Source organism: Zootoca vivipara, chromosome 4, assembly GCF_963506605.1.
Source record: "Zootoca vivipara chromosome 4, rZooViv1.1, whole genome shotgun sequence".
NCBI classification, from domain to species: domain Eukaryota; kingdom Metazoa; phylum Chordata; class Lepidosauria; order Squamata; family Lacertidae; genus Zootoca; species Zootoca vivipara.
The window spans coordinates 49,435,417-49,458,143 of NC_083279.1; the positions used below are offsets into that span (position 1 = coordinate 49,435,417).

General features: G+C 40.3%; 2 protein-coding genes across 5 annotated transcripts in view; one reads left to right on the forward strand and one right to left on the reverse strand.

The window, feature by feature from the left end:
• ERG (ETS transcription factor ERG) overlaps positions 1-22,727 on the forward strand; it is a 111,093-nt gene that overhangs the window by 36,343 nt on the left and 52,023 nt on the right. For all 4 annotated transcript variants that reach the window (XM_035115090.2, XM_035115087.2, XM_035115089.2 and 1 more), the window contains exon 2: positions 2,576-2,662. In XM_035115090.2, coding sequence (XP_034970981.1) covers positions 2,624-2,662 — 39 coding nt within the window. In that variant the 5' untranslated portion in view covers positions 2,576-2,623. The remainder of the gene's footprint in view (positions 1-2,575; positions 2,663-22,727) is intronic.
• The window catches only part of KCNJ15 (potassium inwardly rectifying channel subfamily J member 15), a 110,909-nt gene continuing 108,331 nt past the window's right edge, over positions 20,150-22,727 (reverse strand). Inside the window, exon 4 of the transcript XR_009557478.1 lies at positions 20,150-21,059. The gene's annotated coding sequence lies outside the window, so the exon portion shown is untranslated. The remainder of the gene's footprint in view (positions 21,060-22,727) is intronic.

Below are 22,727 nucleotides of genomic sequence, written 5' to 3' on the forward strand. Positions count from 1 at the left end.
ACAGTCTTTTCCAATCGTTTTATTTTCGGAAGAATCCAGCGCTCTCCGCCTTCGGCTTGAAGCTTCTCCCTGCTAGAATAACGTTGCCGCTCAAAATGGCCCCCGCGACTTCTACCCTCCTCGCTCCGGAGCTCTTATTAGAGCTAGCCGAAGAGTTGGGGAGTCCGGATTGGGTCTGTGCCGAGCAAATTGCCCTCGGGACGCCCTTCCCGAGGTTCTAAGGGGCGCAGCGTCGCTCTCGCTGCCCTCCCCACTCCTAGCAGAGACGGGCCGTCTCGGAGACGAGACAAAGCCCCGCCGATCGACGCTGGCGCTGAACCCGGAAGCCCACACCAGTGGTCATATAAGCGGGATTTTTGCCTGCACAGTGAATGATTGTCTAAAAACTGTGTTTCCTTTATTCTTTGGGATTAGGTTTGACCTAAGTAAAAGAGAGTTCTCCAAAGATATAAGACTTTGTCACAATAAAGTGATTTGTTTATTATTTTATTTAGAATGTTTAAAAACAGCTTAATATTTAGAAAAATCTCAAAGCAGTACCATATATATGAAATAAAAAATGCAATACATGATACAACAAAAGAGGTCCAACAGGATACTCAAATGTCAGTGGCAACCATAGCCAAAATGCCTGAGTAAACAAACAAACAAACAAAAGGTTTAAGCTGGGTGAAAACACTGAAAATACAAAAATGCTTACCTAATTTGGGGAGGCAGAATAATCCATAGAATAGGAGCCATGGCAGTAAAAGCTGTGCTCTAACTAGCCACCAAATAAATCTGTGGAACACATGGCACCACCGGGAAGGTCTCATCTGACAATCCCAGTAATTGAATCCATCTATGGGGAGAAGGCAATCTCTTAGGGGTCTTGGTACCAAGTTGTTTAGGGCTTTGTAAATTAGTAAGGTAAATTAGTAAGGATGCAGGTGGCGCTGTGGGTTAAAACCACAGAGCCTAGGGCTTGCTGATCAGAAGGTCGGCGGTTCGAATCCCTGCGACGGGGTGAGCTCCCGTTGCTCGGTCCCAGTTCCTGCCAACATAGCAGTTCGAAAGCACGTCAAAGTGCAAGTAAATAAATAGGGGCTGCTACAGTAGGAAGGTAAACGGCGTTTCAGTGTGCTGCTCTGGTTTGCCAGAAGCGGCTTTGTCATGCTAGCCACATGACCTGGAAGCTGTACGCCGGCTCCCTCGGCCAATAATGCAAGATGAGCGCTGCAACCCCAGAGTCAGTCACGACTGGACCCTTTACCTTTACCTTTAAATTAGTAAGAAAAACTTCAACTTTGCTAAGTAGCATATTGGCAGTCCGTGCAATTTTTTAAAATAAGTCGTTACCTGCCAGGCTTTCTGCTGTGTGCTCTGCACCAGCTTCAGCTTCCAGGTCATCCCTCCTTTGTCTCAACCTTAAGGACATGGACATGGACTATGTATGTAGAGACAGCAACAATATATCATTCCCCATAGCACCAGCTGATCGCCCTCCCAATAAGCTCAGACATCTTAGCTTTTGATACTGTACAATTCATCCATGGCTGGCCCCCTGAACACCTTCCAGGCCCCACTCCTTACAAGTCCTGTTTGCACCCTTCTTGAGTGTTTTTCTGGGCAGAAAGGTGTTCTTCAGTACTGACAATGCTTCCTATTTACTTGGAAGATAGAATGGATGGGTGAGCGTGCATAGAAACTTGTTGTTAATTAAATGTATATCCCACTCTAGCTTCCAAAGGATCCCATATATGCAATTTTATGAACACTTTAAGCTAGTATATACATTTTCTATCCCTTACTTGGCTGAAGAACTGCATTGTAAAGGAGGAGTGAATTTCAAAAGATGGCTGTGTTTCAGTTCACTTTTAGAAAGTGCAAATTAGGTTGATTCGCCTTTAAATGAAGTGAATTTAATTTCTTCTCCAGCCCTAGCTGTCATTGGCCTGCATCTCACCCATGTGTTTCCCTGGTAAGAGATGTACCTCCAACTCATTGCTAGAGGGTAGGATACTGAATACAGTGATGACATTTCACACTGGGGAATGCTTGAGGGAGGTTTTGGTTTCTTGAACCCCTTAATCATAAACCTGTGATTTTCACAGGATTTTGGAGGATCCTCCTGAATTCTGCCAATGAGTGAATGAATTATAGAATTATTCTTTGGAAAAAGATAATTGTTTCTAATTTATAAAGTGCTTAGCACAATATTTAGAGAGCTGACATTTGGGTGTTGGTGGAAATACCTATTTTTCACTATTCTATTACATCCTAGTTCCCCTGCTTCACACATTACAACAGAGATAACCTGAATCTGGTTAGTTGGCAAGGCATGGGTACAGACAATTTATGAATTGTCTTGAGTTAGATCAATGGATAAATTAAAATGAAAAGAAAAGAAAAGAATGAACCCAACAGCTCCAGAATTCTGTAAATGGCATGCCAATGTAATTGACATAATCAATATTGATTTTTAATATTTCTATGTACATAGAGCAGTTGGGTTATAAATGGTCTTATATTTCTCTACAAAGTATATTTTAAAAAAATCTTGTACTTACATGATTCTATCTTTTTGGCTCTACAGTTGCCTTGGGGTCTTACCTTCTGGTACATACGCTGGCTGTTAAAGGACATGATTCAAACTGTCCCAGATCCAGTAGCTCATATCAAGGTAAATTTCATGTTTGCTTACAGGTCTCTTGACAGCTGATTACGCATTAGCTAAATGTCTATCCAAAAGTGGTTATGGCAAGAGAAGGCCAGTGAAAGCGGATTGGGGAGATACTACACAGCTTCTGCTCCTCCTCCTGCTACCACGAGAGCTCCTTCTATATCTAATTTGTTCGGTGAGCCAGCCAGGACCTTCTGCCTTAGAACATGCCACCAACTGTGTCAGGGAGAGATCAAAGAAGGCCAAGTAGCTCTCTATGCTACATTACAGTGTCTAATTTTCTCAAGTCACTCATGGTGGCCTTGGCATTCTTTGAGTTTAATGCAGGTGGGAAAATACAATGAGATGAGGAGTTGAAGCAGCTCTGGACCTGCTATGCATATATTTATTTCCCTTCAATAGTGATGGAGCCTTCCAACAACTGCAGCTTATCTGGATGGTGCTGGGATGAGGAAGGGTGGCTGCAAAATTAGAGGTGCACAGATGCACCACTGGGGTGAATCTAGTGCTCCTCCTGATGGATCCATGCAGCCCCAATCTTGCCACTGCCCTGCCCCACCACAGTGTGGTCCAGGTAGTCTACAGCCACGCTAGTGTCTGGAGGGTGTTTCCGTCCCACCACACACCAGCCATTCTCCAGCCCTTCCATCATGCTGGCTTGTAACAAAGAGACAAAAGTGGGGAATAAGCTTTTTTATTTAACCCCCCCCCCCAAACCCAAAACAAACAGGCATGCAACACAACTGACATGGTTTTATCTTCCAAAGCTGTCCCTTAACAAGTGTTTTGAACTATTAAGGCTTTTTTCCTGGAAAGTATGGAGGTTCCAGAAGTTTAGATAGGGTATCAGTTAAATAAACCTCACAGAAAACTCCTGTCTGTGCTTCAGTTTGATAATATTCAAATTGTTAATCCCTATAGATTGAATACAATTTTTGCATACAATTTCACCGCCTACTAGAGTCACTGAATTTGCACATTTGAGTGAGAATTAGAAGATGTTCAAGATGTAGGTCAGGCCAAGCTGCAATTGGAAAAGAAAAATCACTGAGCATTCCTGCCACAAACATCAGTAGAGTTTGTATTTTAGGCAATTTACTTGATATCAGGCAAATGGTCGGGAGCCATGAACAATAGGAATTTTCTTAAGGGTGGGTATGCACTACATTTTGTTGCAGGTCCTGCTTTTGCATTTCCTAATAAAACATGATCCCATTGTCATTTTGCTGCACATTCCTGCATTGTGTCTTCCTTGTGTAACAAGGCACAGCCTGTAAAGTTACAGATACCACTAGAGAAATATTGTGAAAATGTAATAGTGTGATTGAAGCCCATCAGTACAGATTGAATTGAATTTCCTCTCCTTTCTTTGATTTCTTTTGATATTATAGTGCTGAATGTTTGAATGAGTGCATAGTCCTGGTAGGTCTAAACACAATGACTTCTCCTTTAAATGTCACTTTAAAGTGGAAATCTATGTGCTTTTATGTAACATGCATTTTAAAAAACGAGTACTTCCACGTGTTTATAAAACACCGAGCATACTAGATCCTATTCACTTACTTGGAGCTTGTATCACTACAGCTTTTTGAATGAAGATTGGGTTGCTTGTACTGAATCAAGATGTGCATTTTAACAGGGTTTGATTTCGCTAGTAAAGTATGGATCAAACACAAAGGCAGTTTAATGGAAGAACTGTAGGCCTGTTAGAAAAGGAAAGGCTTTGCCATTAGCGTATCTATTTTTCCTTTGAACTTCATTCTTAAAAAGGTAACCAAACCAGAAAATTTCTTAAACTTTTCATAATGAGAAAGAAGACTATAAATGTTTTTTTGGAAAGGTCAGAACTTGCCTTATTCCTTTTGCAAGTGCAATTCTAATTGCAGTTTATGTTGGCTTTCATGTGACTATTTTGTTCTACTGTTCATTAAAAACAAGGAACAAGTAGTGGTAACTATAGAAACACGTTGTACTAATGATAATTCAATGTGATGTTGTTCATTTGTAAAAGAAGGCAAGTTGTACCAAGTTCTATTTTCAGTGATTTGGTGTGGAAAATACTTTTTTAAATGGTACTTTTGGAGAGAAGCAATGCTCAGCATATAGCTAGTCTCTATCATTTGACCCTTCCTTTAGCTTTCTGTGTAAAGGAGGTTTGGTTTGGTTTGGTTGATATTGCTATTGATTAACCAATCCAGTTATCCTAGGTGCTGATGGAAATTTCAGGTTTCATTGAACTAAACAGGGCTTACATCTAAGTGAATATGTTCAGAACTGTGTTGTTGGATGGACTTGGTTCTCAGCAGGTAAAATGGATCATTCTATTGGCAATTTAAGAAATGGAACTGTCCCATGACTTTCTGTGAAGACAAGTCAAGGAATACAGAGTGCTTTGCTGCTTTGAGTCCAAAAGGATTCCATTTGGTTTGTGGGTAATAAGACAAGGGGAGATGGAGAACATTCATTCTGCCAGGTTCTGATATTTAGCTTTAATGAACAATTCTCAAGAATTGTGTTTGAGGGACTGGGGTAATGAAGATATATATTACCTTAGGTTCAGCTTCATTTATTCAAAGGTAAATTAATGGACCAAGTCATATTTATTAAGTTCAGTGGATTTACTCTGAATAAAACTTAGTTGAATGATACTGCCTGTAATTAACTGTGTATATGCGATTTCTACCAAATTATGGACTCCTGGTATATCTCAGAGGCTAGCTACTTCTGTGATAGGAAAACCCAGCAATATGCAATTTTTCAAATCACAGAAGTTGATGATGCAGCCTTATTTTATTCATCCCCTTTAGATGTTAACCTGAATCTCTCTCTCTCACTCACTCTCTCTCTCTCACACACACACAGAGATTTGAGCAGCTACAAGAGCCATTAATATATTGTTGAACACTGAACATATGAGAACTTAGTTTTTTGTGACCAACCAGCCATTACAAATATTTAATTCCTAGTTTTGAATTCTGACCCAGATGCTCAGTAGTACTACAGTGATAATAATACAGTAATAATAAGTTCTTATAACATGAGAAAGGTGTTCATCACCTGAATAAGTTTGTTGAAGACTTTAACAGATTTGGTAGGTTAGATTGCTAAATAATAGTATGGTTGCAGGACTGGCCCAGGATGTTTTGCCGCTTGAGGCAAAAAAGAAAATGCTGCCCCCCACTTCCTCCTCCTCTGCATCCTTCCATTGCTGACACCATTTCCCCTCCAAACTCCCCTCTCCTCCCCTGAAGGAGGTGGGGAAGTAAAAGGGGGCTGGAGAGAAGCAGGTGTCAGCATTTGTCAGAAGAGGCAGTGGCAGCAGCAGCAGTGGCAGCGAGTGGCATGCTTCTTGGAGGCCAGAGTTGCCACCTGAGGCAACTGTCTCACCTGAGCTCCTGGGTAGGCTAGCCCTGCTTGGTTGAGTGATTTATTTAGTTATAAACCATTTACATTTTGTGTTGTCAGTTTTGTGTATGTATAGTACAGAAGCACAATATTTATTGCTGAGAATGAACACTGGAATATTGATTTTTGGACCCTTTTGAAAGAGCAGAAGTGGCAGCCTGGCCATCATTTTGTTTCTGACACCCCCGCCTCTGACCTCATGTCATTCTGGGCCGTTGGGAGGGGGAAATGGTGTCCACTAGAACAAATATTGAGAGAAAATTGAGCAAAGTTGCTTTTTTCTTGCAGGATGATAAAAAGAAAAAAATCTCAGGTTTCATCACAAGAATGCCTTACAAGAAATTTCAGCTCAGCTCTACTTCATTTATCTTTGATTTATTTAAAAGTCTTCTTTTACTGTTATTTAAGTTAATTATGGGCTTATTCTCTCCAAGAAAAAAATCAGTTATGGATCACCATAATGCAAACTAACTTTCTTTATATGACAGCTTGTGTAGCATATGCTTTTATTTTTTTATTTGCTGTTTTTATTTGCTTTTATGAGTAGCAGAATAAAAAGTTTGCAGTATCTAACCCTATACATTGAGTTCAATGGCACTTACTCCCAGGTCTGGATATCCATATTTTAAAGCTAAATAAAATATGCTCAAACTTGACTGATACTGACATGGTTAATTCTGAATACTTATGGAAATAAGAAACATGGGGGGGAAATCAGGGTTGCTCATAAATATGCAGAAAGATTGTTATGCAATCAAATTTTTCATCACAGCGAACAAGTTAAAATGTGTGTCATTCACATTTATTTTGCTTTTAAATTTCTTTTGGTTCTGTGGATTGAAGGAATTTTTAGTAAAATTCCAAGAAGGAAATTATTGAATGCCATTCTGTCTTCTCTCTGTGTGTCAATTAAGACAGAGAAAAAACCAGCACAAAACCCATTGGTTTTTATTTAAGAAGAAGAAGAAGTGGGAAAGAACATTTTCTTTGTTTTATAAGTCAGGTTTTCTGAACAAATCCAAAAATCATTGCCAGCAGCCAGATGGAGAACAGTGCTAATGATGTGTTCAAAGGGCAACATGTTACTTTAATCTTCCCCCTGAATTTGATATGAGTTCGTTTATAGATTTTAATGATTTCTATTAAATATCCAGGGCTGGTGAGCATCCCCCTCGTCCCTTTCCCTGGCCTCCCACTGCTATCTATACAGGAATGGAGGAGCTGAGCTACCACACTAGGTTTCATCTTTACTATGGATGCTGGCATACCATTTAAAAAGCTGCAGAGAAATGCATTCCAAAAGTTTGTTGTCTTCCACGTCCTGTCTATAATAAATGGATAAGCTTTCCATTTTTTTTATGTCCTTATAAATGGTCTTTTTTTAAAAAAAAAGGAAAAAAGAGAAAAGAAAGGATGTTCTGAATTTGTCCCTGCTTAGTTGCATCAATTAGTTGTGGCTGAAATTATCCTTTTTGGATTCATAAACATCCTTTATAGATTGAAGGAATTTTAGTTTTTCATATGGGCTTTTGTTTTGTTTTTACATTTTCCCACTCAGTGAGCCAGTTCGTATGCTGGCCCAACATTGCAACCAATAATTTGCTGTTCTGAGCAGGCCTCATAACAACAAATGGAGTAAAAGCTTTCCTACCAGAGCTGATTTTACAGCAGCCCAACAAGTCACAGTGCTTTTCTGTTTAAAAACACATGTCAGGGACCTCATTGCCATAGGTATAGTTTTGGAGTAGGATTGGATGAGTGGTGCAGAGAACTGGTTGGCCAGAGAAGAGAACATAAATGAATTATAAAACGTGTGCAGGGCTGTCTTAAGCATATGTGGTGCCGGGGTGCAAAGATCCACCTGTCCCCCCTGGTTGCCCAGTCCCAGGCGTGCAGAAGGACAAAGCTGGCTGGCCATCTCAGCGCCTTGCTGGCTCAGTTGCCCCCAAACTCGTGGCACTCTGACTGATGGGCGGGCTCTTCCCTGGACTCAGCTCTCAAGCCACAGACTCTTGGCCTGGCTCCCCTGAGAGCCCGGCGCCCAGGTGCCCTGCACCCCTAGCGCCTATGGGTAAGACAGCCCTGAACATGTGGCTGTGGATTCTGAAGAGGATTTTTTTTTTAATGCTTGATACTTTCATGGGGATGATTGGCTCCAGTTGCCACAATGGACAAACCTCCATTGAAGCGGCCATTACAGATTCCTTCCCAACCTCCATAACGCCATACCCTCCAAGTGTCCCTATTTTCCAGGTACAAAAGCCACCTCAGTTTCTGATTTTATCCTGGAATGTCCCTATTTCCCCTATCAGTGCCACTGCCACTGAGCACGGGGAGGAGGATGAGCTGGTGGTTGTCCTGAGTGGCAGTAGCCGCAGTGGTGGCTACAAAGGAGCATCCCATTACCTTTCCATGGCCTCTCCATGACTGCTGCTGCCAGACTCCTCCCTTAGGCATATCATATTGGTTGCTGGAGAGCGGGCCAGGAGGAGGAGAGGCAGGGCTACCCTGGGCAGGAAGAAAGGGAGAGTAGAATGCAAGGAGTCAGGTTTTTTTTTAATGCTTTGTGTGTCCATGTCTAACCTTGCCCCTTTCTAAAAAATCATTTATTGGTGTTTTTCTTTTTGTAAATCTACCAAAGAACACAGTAAAATAAAATCTGGATCAATGGGTTTTCTCAGGACCGTGGAGGGTGCATGTGGAGGCAGAAATGCTCTGCTGGGGGTGGGTTGTGGAGGGTCAGTTGGGGGAGAGTAAGAAATGTCCCTATTTTCATCTGAGGAATGTTGGAGAGTATGTAATGCCTGATTGACCAACTTTCATTGTTCAGAAGCAGGAAGCAGGTTGCATTGCCATGTCTTGCATGGATTTTGGTCAGAGCTCTAAATCCTCATGAAACTTCAGGTGACTAGGCCCAAAGCATTGTAATGTTGCAAAGCCTAACCCAGAGTGAGAGGGACAGTTCCTCAAGTCCTGACAAACTCACGCTTTACAAGCAAATCCTGTGGAAGAACAAGGAAATCATACTGCTGCTGCATCTAGTGATAGCTGTAGTAATGACTGTTTTGTTTTGTGATTTATTTATTTTTGCTTGCTCAATGATATTCTTGTAATTTTTAATTTTATTTTAATATTCATAAATATGATGTATGTAACGCATGGCCAACCTAGTACACAGTGTATGTGTTCTTGTGGAAATAACCAGAGGCATTGGTTCATTCTAATTTCAGATACCCATAATTTGGGTAGAATAGAGACACTTAACAATATCTTCACCAGATGCTTTGAATCAATGTTCCTTGTATCATAGGCTGGTCACATTTAGAGCAGATAGGAAGAAACACATGTGCAATCTTAATAAATAAAAAGTAAGAAAAAGGACACAGACAGGCAGAAATGTAGACAGAGACAATGTGTCTGTCCTTAGGACCAGCAAAGTAGCAGCCACATTCTCTTCCACATGTGCATTGACTTGTGTGTGTTGTGTTAACCAGATGTTGGGATGGATCCTATATTTGGAACTATGAAGCCAAAATCCTAACAAAATGAAGCCAAATCCCTTCTAACAGAATCAAAGTTCAATACTGAAATTAAGGCCATCATGCTAGATCTTACTAAAACATTTCTCAGTGAAACAATTATGAATGCTCTTTATTTTCGTATTTGCACAGTACATATTTATTGTCTTATTATCAATAGCAGTCAGCATGCTGACTTCCTAGGAAAACAAAAGGTGTTTCTTATGCTTTAGCTTACATTCAATGTTTACCATGAGATGCTTTAGGATAAGCAACAACAAGCTTTTCAACTACACACAGTTTTAAAGCAATCAGATCTACTAGACTGATAAATAAGCTTTTCATCTGGTGCTATAAGAACCATAAATGGAAAAGGTATATGCTTTAGAACTGTATTAGATTTCCTATAGTAGCAATAGTAATTACAAATATTATCCCACATATTGTGGCTATTAATAAAAATATGCTTGAAGTGATGATCAAAGTAAATCACCATCTCTAAAACATGGCACTTATCTAATGAAGCTAAAACTGATGATTTGAGATAATGGGGTGGGGAATTAAACTTTTCAAGGTAGTTCTAATATATCTATGGTTGCAAACCAGTGGTATTTTAAGAGCAAGAACCTTAGATGTCATGTGCATGTACATACAAGTGTTTCAAATGGTCTCCCCTCCACTGATCCATTCCTATAATTTCTGAGCACTATGCTCATTAAGGTACTGTATTATTGATCCTTGCAACACTGTTGAAGTAAAAGGCTAGTTTCACAACAGCAATCATCCCCACTTTGTAGGTGTCCTGCACTGCTACTGGACTGCCAGTTCGAAAATTTTGACAGCATTTAGTGGGCAAATTCCCACAGTATCATTGTCTCACAAAATCTGTGCATCAACATGCAATATTTGCTGCCCATTGATGTCACATTTCATTAGGACCTTCGTAGTGTACTATGGTTAAAGGAATTGCTGCACCAGACTTGAAAGCATTTGTGCTGGCTATTCAGTGCCTAACCAGTAGACAAATTTGAATAAACCTGATCAAATTTAGCTAAACCGATATCTGGTAGGCTTTTCAGGCAACTGTACAGTATAGCTGCAGTAATTCATTTACAGTAATATGCTTGACTGTATGATCACTGGAGTCAAGGGAAATCCAAGCAATGCAAGGTAATTTGAATGCACTTAATGCTGTGGTAAACATTTCCACGTTGAATTGTTAAGCAGCTGCCTTACATTTTTGAATATAGCAAAAGTTGTCAATTTTTAGCTTATTCGCATGTCTTCATAGAGAATGAAGTTTCAAAATCTTTAATGTTTGTGGCATTATTTCAGTCTGGTAGCATTAGGTAGTATTAGAGAAAGATGGTGATTCATTCCTGTATTAAACCCATAACTCATAGTTCTGTAGGCTTTTAAAGATGATTTAAGATATTTTTGGATTTTAAAACATTTGCTATTGATTCATTCTGCTGTGTGTTTCCCCCCATTTTTAATGCTGATTCTGCTGCTGTTTTATTATTGCTGTGGTTTTAGAAAGTGTTAAGATCTTGTCTTCTTTTAAATTCTGGAAGTTGTTCTGAGAGCTCTTGGGCTGAAGAGCAACCTATTAAATTCTCACAATTGATAAGTGAATTGTTAAGTTTTCAAAATTAATGCCATTGTGAGCTATAGAACCTCAGGGGAAATCAGAGCAGAAAAATACAGTGGTACCTCGGGTTACGAACGCTTCAGGTCACGAACGCTTCAAGTTACAAACACTTTAGGTTACAAACTCTGCTAACCCAGAAATAGTACCTCGAGTTAAGAACTTTGCTTCAGGATGAGAACAGAAATCGTGCTCTGGTGGTGCAGCGGCAGCAGGAGGCCCCATTAGCTAAAGTGATGCTTCAGTTTAAGAACGCTTTCAGGTTAAGAACTTACCTCCGGAATGAATTAAGTTCTTAACCAGAGGTACCACTGTAAATGTCCTAATGAGAGATGCAGACTTGTCTCCCCTCCCTTCAGGTTTATGCCAGAGCTGGTAACTGCTATGGATAGGGAAAGTATTTTAAGCAGGGGTGCTCAAAGCTTCAAGCAGTGGTGCTGGAATATTAGCAGATATTGAGGAAGGCACAGATCACTTTAATAAACAAACCTCCCTTCTTAATTCTGCCTGAAATTGGCTGGTACAGGGCAGAAACAACCCAATGCTGCTCCTTGGACCAAGAGTCCTCAGTAGCGTGTTGATTTTTTTTGCCCCACACACCAGCCATTTTTTGAGGTGCCACAACTTTAGCTCTGCCTCTTTAAATCTATAGAGGTGCAAAGTTCCACTGACTTGGCTAGACAGAGTTAAAAGATGCTGTGTTTCAAAAAAAATAAATGACAACTGCAGGGAAATACATATTTATTTATTTTTGCAAGAATTCTTTTTCAGTACACACAACATTACCTTTCATGAAAAGGTAATGTTTGCAAACAACCCAGTCATTTCTGAGGCAAGCATAGAGATGATTGTGTATGCCTAGTATCTTGGATCCCTAATGTGTAATACGCTACATATTGAATTGTTGATAATATATGAGGCATAGCATTCTTGTTTACATGTGGAATAATTTAGATTGTGGCTTTTATCCTGAAAGAATTACTGAGCGTGCTATTAAAGAATGTTTGCAGGAAAAACTGTCCTTCATTAATGAATTGAAACCGATGCCTGGTTGAAATATGGTGAGATATTATAACTTAGGCTGTGCACACACTACCTTTCACTCTGTGTCCAGTGCACTCCGATGTGTTCATTTAGGGAGCGGCACGTGCATAAACGTAGTCACAACCCATACCCATCCTGTCATTTCTTATGAAATACTGCATTTTGATGGCATTTCCCAAACCAGCTTCAATCCAGATTGAGAAAAATAATGGTAATGTAAACACAGCCTGAGTATGTAGTGAAATGGCAATACAGCTACATTCCTAAAATTCTTAAGGACCTAATAGATTTTTTAGAGAAAAAAAAGAAATATTCACAAAATTGCAAACACCACTTTTTTATTCAGTCACTGAGTAATTATTATAGAGCTTGAATAAAGAAGCACCTGAACTGTAGCTCTCCCTAACTGCAGCATTTTACAGGCATCGGATCAAAGATAATAAATAGGAATTTTAACAACCTATTATTTCCTCTTTCGCATTTAGGTTTTTCTGATACTAAAACAACAGTTAAAAAACAACAACTAGTACTGCACTGACCATCTAAATGACTAATATGGCAGAAATATAAGATGGTATCTAATTGGTGTCCCTGTGCACCAAAAGGAAAGCATCTCTCTGTGGAATATGGAGGGAGGCAGTTCCCCCTCTCCCCTTCCTCCCCCCCCCCCACAATATACTTTGCATGGTTGTGTGATCACCTGGGGAAAATTTTGCAGCACACAGGGGGCTGTAGGGGGAGGAAGAATTGCAAAAAAAATGTCCTCCCTCCCTGTTTCACTAATGGGCGCCTTTGGTCAGTGAACAGACACCAACTGGACACACACACACCCCATAAAGAATTGGACTACCACATGTCAGTTTTTCTCTTCTTCCTGGTAATGCCATGTATAATACACATGTATAATGCGTGAGCTGATATTACTTGCTGGTAGGGAAGTGTGCAATGCAGCAGTACCCCTGTACAATATCAGGAAGCAGGAGGGTAAAGAAGCATGGAGTTGCACAGAACCACTATTTATTTGTGCATTGTCTGCTAGTCCTCGACTTTGCAGGATGGATGATCAGCTTGTATCATGTTCGGTATAAAAATGATTTACAATTAGTAATACACACACTTATTTTGCTGTGGAATTTATTGCTCTGATAACCCTGTTTTACCCAGCGTGTTGGATTTACACTGATTTCTCAAATCAGCTTATATTCAAGAACTTTGGCTTAATGGTCTTGTGAATCAAGCCATATAACAGAGGCCTGTTTTAGTGCCTCTGGCTTCAGAAACAGAGGAAAATTGTTCCATAGCCAAAAGTGTGACTGACTTGGCTGAGCAAAGAGTTTCCTCTGTATTCCCTTTTTTTTAAAAGACAGCATGTGGTTATAGTTTAAGATCATTATTTAGTTGAGAGGCAAAACCCTATCAGAAAATGCAAGGATATTTGCATGGTCTGTACAGCTAACATGATCTTTAAGCATTTTATTGCAGGAATACAAATTCTACATTCTATGACAGGTGAAGAAAATTCTGCATAAAAGGAGAGAAAGCTATTGAAATTCTTTTTTCTGAAATGCCTAGCTGCTGTCCATACATGAAAGGTTTTGGGTTTGGCATTTATAGAGTACCAAGTCAATGCTTATCAGTTTCATTGTATCATCTACTGTAATGTGAGGATACCAAGTTGCTGCTAGTGACTGAGGACTTGCTATTTGAATTATTATGATGTTTGGCCTAAACAAAAAGAAAAATGGAGTAGTACTTTGATAATAAGAAGCATATAGGAACATGTATAAAATTCTTTAGATTTGCTCCCTTAATTATGCAATAAAAAAATATAATAACCTGGCAAAATGCATATATTTTAGGAGAGTTGCATTCATAGCAAGATGTCTTAAATGAATTGCAAGTTAAATTGAATTAATACATTAAAGTCGGAATCATCCATTTTGTATTACAATTACTGAAGTGTCTACAACAGAAAATTCAGAATATAACAATTCTAGACAACTTTTTAAAATTAATATCCATTTTGTTTTACAATGCTGTGTTTTATAATTTTGCACATGGAAGAAGATAAAGTTTACTAGGGTCACTATCCCAATGACAGCAGAAGCTCATATTAGTTACCAACATGCTTATTGGTTTGTGCAAGCACACCACTTTGGGATCTACTGCTGGGTGAAATATGCAAAAATAGCCCTTATTTCCCGTGTCAGAAATGACAGGTGAATCTCTAGTAGTGCACACAGAGCTTACATAGATATTGTGGGGTCAAGACTCCTTTAGGGAGAAGAAATAGCCAGAAGTATATTAGAAATGAGCAGCAGCAGAAAAGGTGTGAGGAAGAACAAGCTGGAAAGTTAACTAAAGGCTACAAAGACAACATTACGTTTAAGTGCCCCTAACTTCTGGGCTCTTGACACAATCAAAAAAACTTGTCTTCCTTTCATAGTGCAATCAAGGTAAAGGGACCCCTGACCATTAGGTCCAGTCATGACCGACTCTGGGGTTACGGTGCTCATCTCGCTTTACTGGCCGAGGGAGCCGGCGTACAGCTTCCAGGTCATGTGGCCAGCATGACAAAGCTGTTTCTGGCGGACCAGAGCAGCACACGGAAACACCGTTTACCTTCCCGCTGTACCGGTACCACCTATTTATCTACTTGCACTTTGATGTGCTTTCGAACTGCTAGGTTGGCAGGAACTGGGACTGAGCAATGGGAGCTCACCCCGTCGTGGGGATTCGAACCGCCGACCTTCTGATCGGCAAGCCCTAGACTCAGTGGTTTAACCCACAGCGCCAGGATCAACCTCTTTTTCCCTTTCAGTGAAATTTAGCGATACGTTTGTAAACTGTGCAGGTTGGCTTATAAAAATATTAATACATTAATAACAGCATTATGGGGGGGAACCTTCAAAATATTGAGTTGGTTTTGGATTAGACTTTGTTGGAAACAGCTATTATTTTCTACAAATAACGTAATTATGGACTTCCATTAAAAAAACTAACAAACAAAAAACCCTACTTGGCTCTAAAATTCAGGTTTAATATTTCTAAATTTTGATGTTCACCCTTTCAAAAATGCAAATGAAACAATTTCTCATTGACTTGAATTTCTTGAAGGTTGCATTCATCCATAGTATTGACAGGCTGAAATTAAATTTTCTAAGTATGGCCATTTTTTTCATTCAAACTTTTAGAAATTCCTAAACAAACAACAACCAGAAATTAAAATTTGAAGAGTGATAATCTTCGATTTGTTTCTTCGAAATCAGTCTTTTCAATCAAATCCTCAGAGGCGATGTAATATGGCAGGCACATCCAACTTCCAAGAGACGGCGATTTACTCCCACTATAAATAAACTGGCAGTGATCTACCCGTCAAAGTTGTTGAGCTTTTTTGTGGGGAGGCTGAGCCAAAGCTGTTGAGCTTTTTTTCGGGGGTGGGTGGGGTGGGTGGGGGGGTGGGTTTCAAGGTCAAACGATCAAACAACCTTCGATCGACCGGTAGATCGCAATCGACCTGTTGGACACCCCTGTAATATGGTATGTAGCCTTAAGTTAAAATAGCTTTCCTTGCTGCCTTGGGCTCAATGCCGTCTTCTGTATAATTATGGAATGCGAGCAGGATATAAATTAAGGAAAACAAATAGTAAATGTGGGATCCCCTCCCTGAGTTTCTCTCAGTCCTCGCCCTCCTTCCTCACCACTGGCACCCTCTAATAGAAACTCATAGGGTCACAACTGAGCACACTGTAGCCAAAGCAGCAGCACTAGAAATCAAGAGGGGAGTAATGGACTCCACACCTAGGTTTGCCCGGGGGGGGGGACCCAAGGGGACAAGAAACAACTCACTAAGAACTGAACATGATCAGCATCCACAGAATGTTCTCCCATTTTCTTTCTTTTCCAACTGATGAAGTCGGAGAGTGCAATACCCTGCTTGAGATCCTTAGAACTTGTAGTATCCCGGAGGGGGACATGGTAAGGTGACAAGAGCCCCACATAGGAGCACTTGCGCAAGACGTTGAGGATACTTGCAACTTGTTGTTTTCATCCTCTCTGACCTACTTCTGCCAACTTACAGAACTCTAGTGTGTTTCAGATAATGTCCACAACTACTAACTGCCAGTATAGCTGCTTGATATTCTTCTTGGAAACCATTCAGCCTTCAAAGCTGGCAAGCATACCTTGTGTCATGATGCACATCCTTTCGCTTTGCATAAGTGTTTCTTTTAATGAGGTAGTGCAGTGCAGCTCATTGAAATAGAAAACACATGATATGCCCCAGGCGAAAGAAAGGCAATAACTGCACAGATTTTTGAAACGGACTCGTCATACCACAGGCTACCATTATAACAGAAAAAACAACAAGAATTCTAATATAGCTGTCTGCCCAAATATATTAATTTAAATTGAATGGATTTTATGATATTATAGCTGTGAGGCACAATGTCCTACTTGCAAGCATCTTCAAACCCCTTTTTGGAAGGCTCCCTTAAAATAATCTTGGTTTGCCATTTCGATGGCATGTGCATTTGGGAACTTTCCACCTCAGCTCTCCCAGAAAATAGCTTTTTATCGTTTGGGTGACATTTCATGGGATTAAACCCACAAGTGATGCAAAGGAACCGCTCAGGGTTCCATACTGAAAAGCCTAAATCTTAGTTATACTTTGAGGAATGGAGTAGCTAACTTTTCAGATGACGCTAAATTATTCAGGACAGTGAGAGCTGAAGTGGGCTGCAAAGATCTCTCCAAACTGGGTGAACAGGCAACAAAATGGCAAACGAGATTCAGTGAAAATCAGTGTGAAGTGATGCATGTTTGGGCAAACAAGCCTAACTTTTAAATATACACTGGTGGGATCTGAACTGTCTGTGACTCTCTGTGGTGGGTGGGTGGGTGGGTGGGGTGGGGCTAGTGGTTGCTAGTTACAGTGGATGTGAAAAGGGCTGATTCCATGCTAGGTATTGAAAATAAGACTTTCAGTATCATAGTTTCTTTATGGATACATGGGTAATACAATATAGTTTTCAGAGTGTTCCCTTTTATATTGCAATCTTGCCAAATGTACAGAAAAGTGCAAGTGATAGAGCTTAGAATAGCCTCCCTACAAGGAAAGTAACTGAAGTTTTTTAGTCTAGGGGGGAAAAAAGACTGGAGGGAGTCATCATAGAGATTTATAAAATAATGCATGGTATCTGCACGGTGATTAGGTAAGTTTTCTTCTTGTAGCATTAAAACTCAGGGACCCGTAATGACACTGATGGGCAATTGAATCAGGACGGTGAAACACTTTTTGATGCAATGCATAATTAACATGGAATTTGCTGCCATAATATTTGGGGATGACCATTAGCTTAAAAGGGTTGGTTGGCATCCATCTGTCTTGGGAGACTGGAAATTTGCACCTTCGGGGGTGAAGTCAAACTGTTGGAGAGTTACAGCGCCTGCTGTGGCTGTAGAGACCAATATGGGAGAGATGTGTTTTGTTGCAGCTGGGGCAGATGAAAATGTCTGGTTGTGTACGGTGCACTATGGCACAAATAAACATTTGTGGTATAAAAAGTTGTTGAATTTCAGGAGGAAGTTACAGGATATGCACTGATTGAAAGTAGAGCAGTGCAGCCACCCCAAAACCTTTGCGGGCACAAACACTATTACAAGTGGAATCACGTGTAACTGCCCCAGTAGCATCATGAACACAAATCATGCTGAACGTGCAATAAAAGGGAAATCTGCAGGGGCCCCGTGATTTAGAACATGGCAGCTTCCTGTGTTTATATATGTTCACCTAGAATACTTCTGTACAGTACTCTGTATCCTTTCACTGCCCTGCTGTTGACTCGTTTCTTGTATCTATCCTGAGGCTGAAATGGCATTCCATGAACATCAGCTTTTCATTCTGAGTTCACAAACTTTCCTTCTGAATACAAATATTCTGCATGGCCTCAAGTGCTAAGCACTTGCTTGACAAACACATTCAGTTCCTACTTGCCATCAATCCACTTGGCTTGCAAGTTGAACCAGAGGCTGTCTGCACTAAATATTAAGAAGTTACAGTGGGCTTCTCCATCAGCATTCTTACATCAGGGCCAACTGTTGTAATGTTTTAGTAGCACATTTCTTTAAGTTCAAATGTATTGTGCTAAAGCTAAGTGTCATCAAATCCAGAGACTCGTTGGACATTATCTACAACTTTTCTCTCTCTTGACTTCCCATGTCCTCTGTGCTTGTGTTACTGATCACTAGACCTGCTAGATGAGAGGCTTGGGAAAGTATGTGAATCGGCTGTTCTAAGTAGTGTTGGAGGATACTCAAGCTTGTGTTGGATCTGGGTGTTTTCCAACACAATGTTCTTGTTTATAAGGCCTGCTTGGCTTTTATAAAGCAGCAGCTTCTTTTTTCTATTATTGAGGCCTCGAGCTGTAACTCTGAATGGGCCACGTCCCAAGTAATTTTGAGGGCTTCCAGCAGCCACTGATTTGAGTGAGATCAGTGGAAAGTGCACAGCACACTATCTCGCTCAGGATTTAGTTCATGGTCTTCTGGTTCTAGAAAGGGAGTTTAGCAACACCACAGCACTTGCTGTATCTCTTCAAAACTCAGGAACCACAAAACCCAACCTCTTGGCAACCGATTAAAACCATTTAGCAAATTTTAATGCAATTATGTGGGTTAAGTCAAATATTGCATTCCATGTTTTTCCCTCCTAGAGAGACTTTGAGAGAGCAGGCAAACTTTGCTTTGGCTAGTTAGATTACATTTATAATATTGTGAGAAATGTGTTTGCTTAATAAAACACTGGCATTAACATAGCCTGCAAAAACATAGTTCTTAAAACCTACTTCTGAGCTGCTGCTGCCCCGACTTGGTGCTCATATTGGAGAGCATAGAGATGCTTGCAGCCACAAGGAGTTGCTTGTCTCCTCATTCTTTTGATGGAACTCAACACCTGACACACCCCTGGTATGGCAGGAATCATTAATTCTGCTGTGCTGGAACTCCCTCCTTGTATCTGCCCATCCAGGTAGCCCCAGAGTTCCTGAGCTAGCACAGCAGTGCTGCTCTTGTGGTTTTTAAAAGAAATGAAGTGGTAAGGGACTCTGTTGAAGCTCCTTAACAAAGAATTGCACTCTGGGTTCACAGCAATGCGGCATCCTGTTTATTCCTCTGCAGCTGAAGGGACCTGATAGAAAGAACTGGATTGCAAGAGAAACTGATGCATAATTTTTAAAACCGCCTATTTATGATTTGCATAACAGAAGAGTCAGTGAAAATGACAGAGGGCCAACTTTTTTATTGCAACTCTGCAAGTGGGCGGCAAACAAACAATTTCCTCAGTTCAGACATGATGCTTCTCACTCTCGCTATCTTTTATTAGGCAAAACATGCCATGTTCAAATTTCACGCTTTACTCCCACAGAATGAGAGAGGGTGCACAGAAGCACAAAATGCATACAAGATTGAAAGTTTTCCCCAGAGCATAATGATAGGATATGACCTAAGAGTCACATGCTCACCTCTTTGCCACCATATAATTTATTTTGTTATTTATTTTATTTTTTGCATGCATATCCCAGCTTTCCTCCAAGGAATTCAAGGTGACATACACACTCATCTACCCCCGTCCATTTTATCATTGCATTAACCCTGTGAGGTAGGCTAGGCTGAGAATAAGTGACTGACCTGAAGTGACCCAGTGAGCTTTATGTCCAGCTGGAGATTTGAAACCTGGTCTCCCAGATCCTAGGTCTTTTCAGGGCCAGTGCAATACTGCAGATTATGGCAATAGGCTGGTGCCACACTTATTATACACAAGCACTTATTTATCAGTGGAGAAACTTTCAAGACTGGACCATTTGCATTCACTGTGTAATTTATGAACTGTTTTTCTTAATCCTTCTTTCATTGCCCTGTCCCTAAGACTTGTTACAGCATCAACAGAGGAATCAAGAGAAGTATAGAGTCCCAATCAAGGGAAGTAATAATACTGCTCTATTTTGCCTTGGTCAGAGCACACCTGGCTGCAGTACTGTGTCTAGTTCTGGGCACCACAATTTAAGAAGGATACTGACAAGCTGGAACATGTGCAGAGGAGGGTGACCAAGATGACCAAACCAAGAGTTGGAATATATTTAGATAAGAGGAGACTGAGAGGAGATATGATAGCCTTCTTAAAATATCTAAAGGGCAGTCACATAGATAATGGAGCAGGCTTCTTTTCCCCTTCTCTGGATGGTAGGATCCAAACCAATGGATTTAACTTACATGAAAGGAGATTCCGACTAAACACCAGGAAAAACTTTCTGACGGTGGAACAGGCTCCCACAAGAGGTGGTGGATTCTCCTTCCTTGTAGCTTTTGAAGCAGAGGTTGGATGGCCATCTGCCTTGTATGACATAGTAGACATTCAAACCAAATTAATGAGAATTGGCACTCTGATTACAGTGCTAATAATAAGCAAAATAAACTATGGCAGTACACTGATTTTGCTTTGGTATTTGGCATAGTATGCATCTTTTACAAATCATACACTGCTTAGAACTGGATGGAGAGGAAGCATGAGAAGTGTAGAACCTTGTAACCAGTTGTGCTAGGCAAACCCTGTGTGCCTACTGTTTAGCAGAAGCCTGTTATAATGAACTTGCAGATGATCAGTGGCCAAACAGACTTGCCAAGCACATCAAACGGCTTTGTGTTGTGGAAGCTTCTCTGTATTCCATGGTAGATATAAATGATTTTGGGATCACAGCATATGAAGCCATTGGGAGATGTGACAGATCTGAAACAAATAATGAAATCTGAGTAAAAAGCAAAACAAAAAACAAAAAAAAACACCTAAATATGAGGGATATGGGGAAACTATTTTTTTTTTCTAATTTAGGCTTTGCTCTACTTAGTGCATACTGCTAGGGCTTTTGCTCTGTGGCTGGGGGGAGGGGACTGCAGAACAGATTGCATTCATGGCTCTTCACCTTTAAGCTGCAAATAGGAACCAGCTGCAGAAGCCCCTTACTGGACTGTAATAATTAGGGTACTGCTTCAATGTGGTACTTGAAGATGTAGTTTCACATTACTGCAAAGTAATTGTTTTCTAAAGCTAGCTCAGTGTTTCACAGAGTGGACAGTATGTAAGTGTGTTGCCTGGAATATACACTCCTTTGGAGAGTCAAGTTGAGAAGGAGCAGGAATAAGCCTTCAAGCAGCTCAAATTTAGGTCACGTAATGTGAATATTTTGTGTGTGTCTCAGAATTTGTGATGAAATAATCAGGATTGCTGTTTCACTCATGGTGAAACAGTTGTTAGAATGCTTCACTGCGAAAACCGTTTGTTGGTGACCTGGTGTTGAGTAGAGTGCTGAATATGACCAAATGGATTGGACGCTATAAAACCAGCCTTGGGCCAAAATGGTCTACTTTTATTTATTGGAATCAAATAAGCAGATTTGCTATGACTTCATTTTCCATCAAGATTACTAGGTGCAAATGCTATGAAGTTTGAAGCCAGTTTGTGGTCTCCTGTTCAAATAAGTCAAACGTAGAGCTGTTTTTTGTTGCTTCAGCATCAGAACAGGTTGCTGCGACAGAAAATAGTTTTTAACTATTTGTGTTTGGAAAGAGCACTGCTAAGCATACTTGTAGGAAAGAAAATTGGATCTGCATGTTCATTGCATAAGTTCCACAGCACGTGTGAGGGGGAGAGAGAGTCTTGGTGGCCAAAGGGTGACAGCTTTGAATTATTATGAATGATCTGGATTAGTCCCAGCCTTTCTGGTTCACTAGGATCTATATTCAAATATTTCACATCTGTTTCATGTTTTCAGTCACTAAGAAGTACAAACTGTATACTATCCCAGTATTAGACGTCTGTCTGCTCCCTTAAAGAATTTAGCTTGTTTCAAAATAAATGTGGTTATTCCTGGCCTCCAAATTTGCAGATTAAAGTTATAATCTTATGCAAACGTGGAAGCAAAATAAACTGAATTCATTAAGGTGTTACTTATCTGTAAATATATACATGATCCTGTATGTAAACCACACAAATATGAAAAAGGCAAACCCAGCCAAGATGGGTAAGGTATAAATTATAAAATTATTAGTTTTAGTTTTAGTATTAGTATTAATTTACTGTTAGAGTATCACTAACTTCCATAAAAGATTAAAGGGGACTTGGTCATGGATTGGTAGGAGGAGTCTAGCATGGAGGGATGTGTGTACTTGAAGTCAAAGACAAAAAAAAGATAGGGATGCTGACCCCAAACTTCTTTGCAGAGTGTCTACAGAGCATGGGGGAAATGATAGAGCATGTCATTTGCATATAGAAGGTCCCATATTCACTCCCCCACAATATTTAGGTATGGCTGAGAAAGAGTCTTGTCTGAGACCCTGTAGAGACAACCCTGAGCAAGATGGATCTATGATCTGTGTAAGGCAGCCTTTGCTGTTCTGA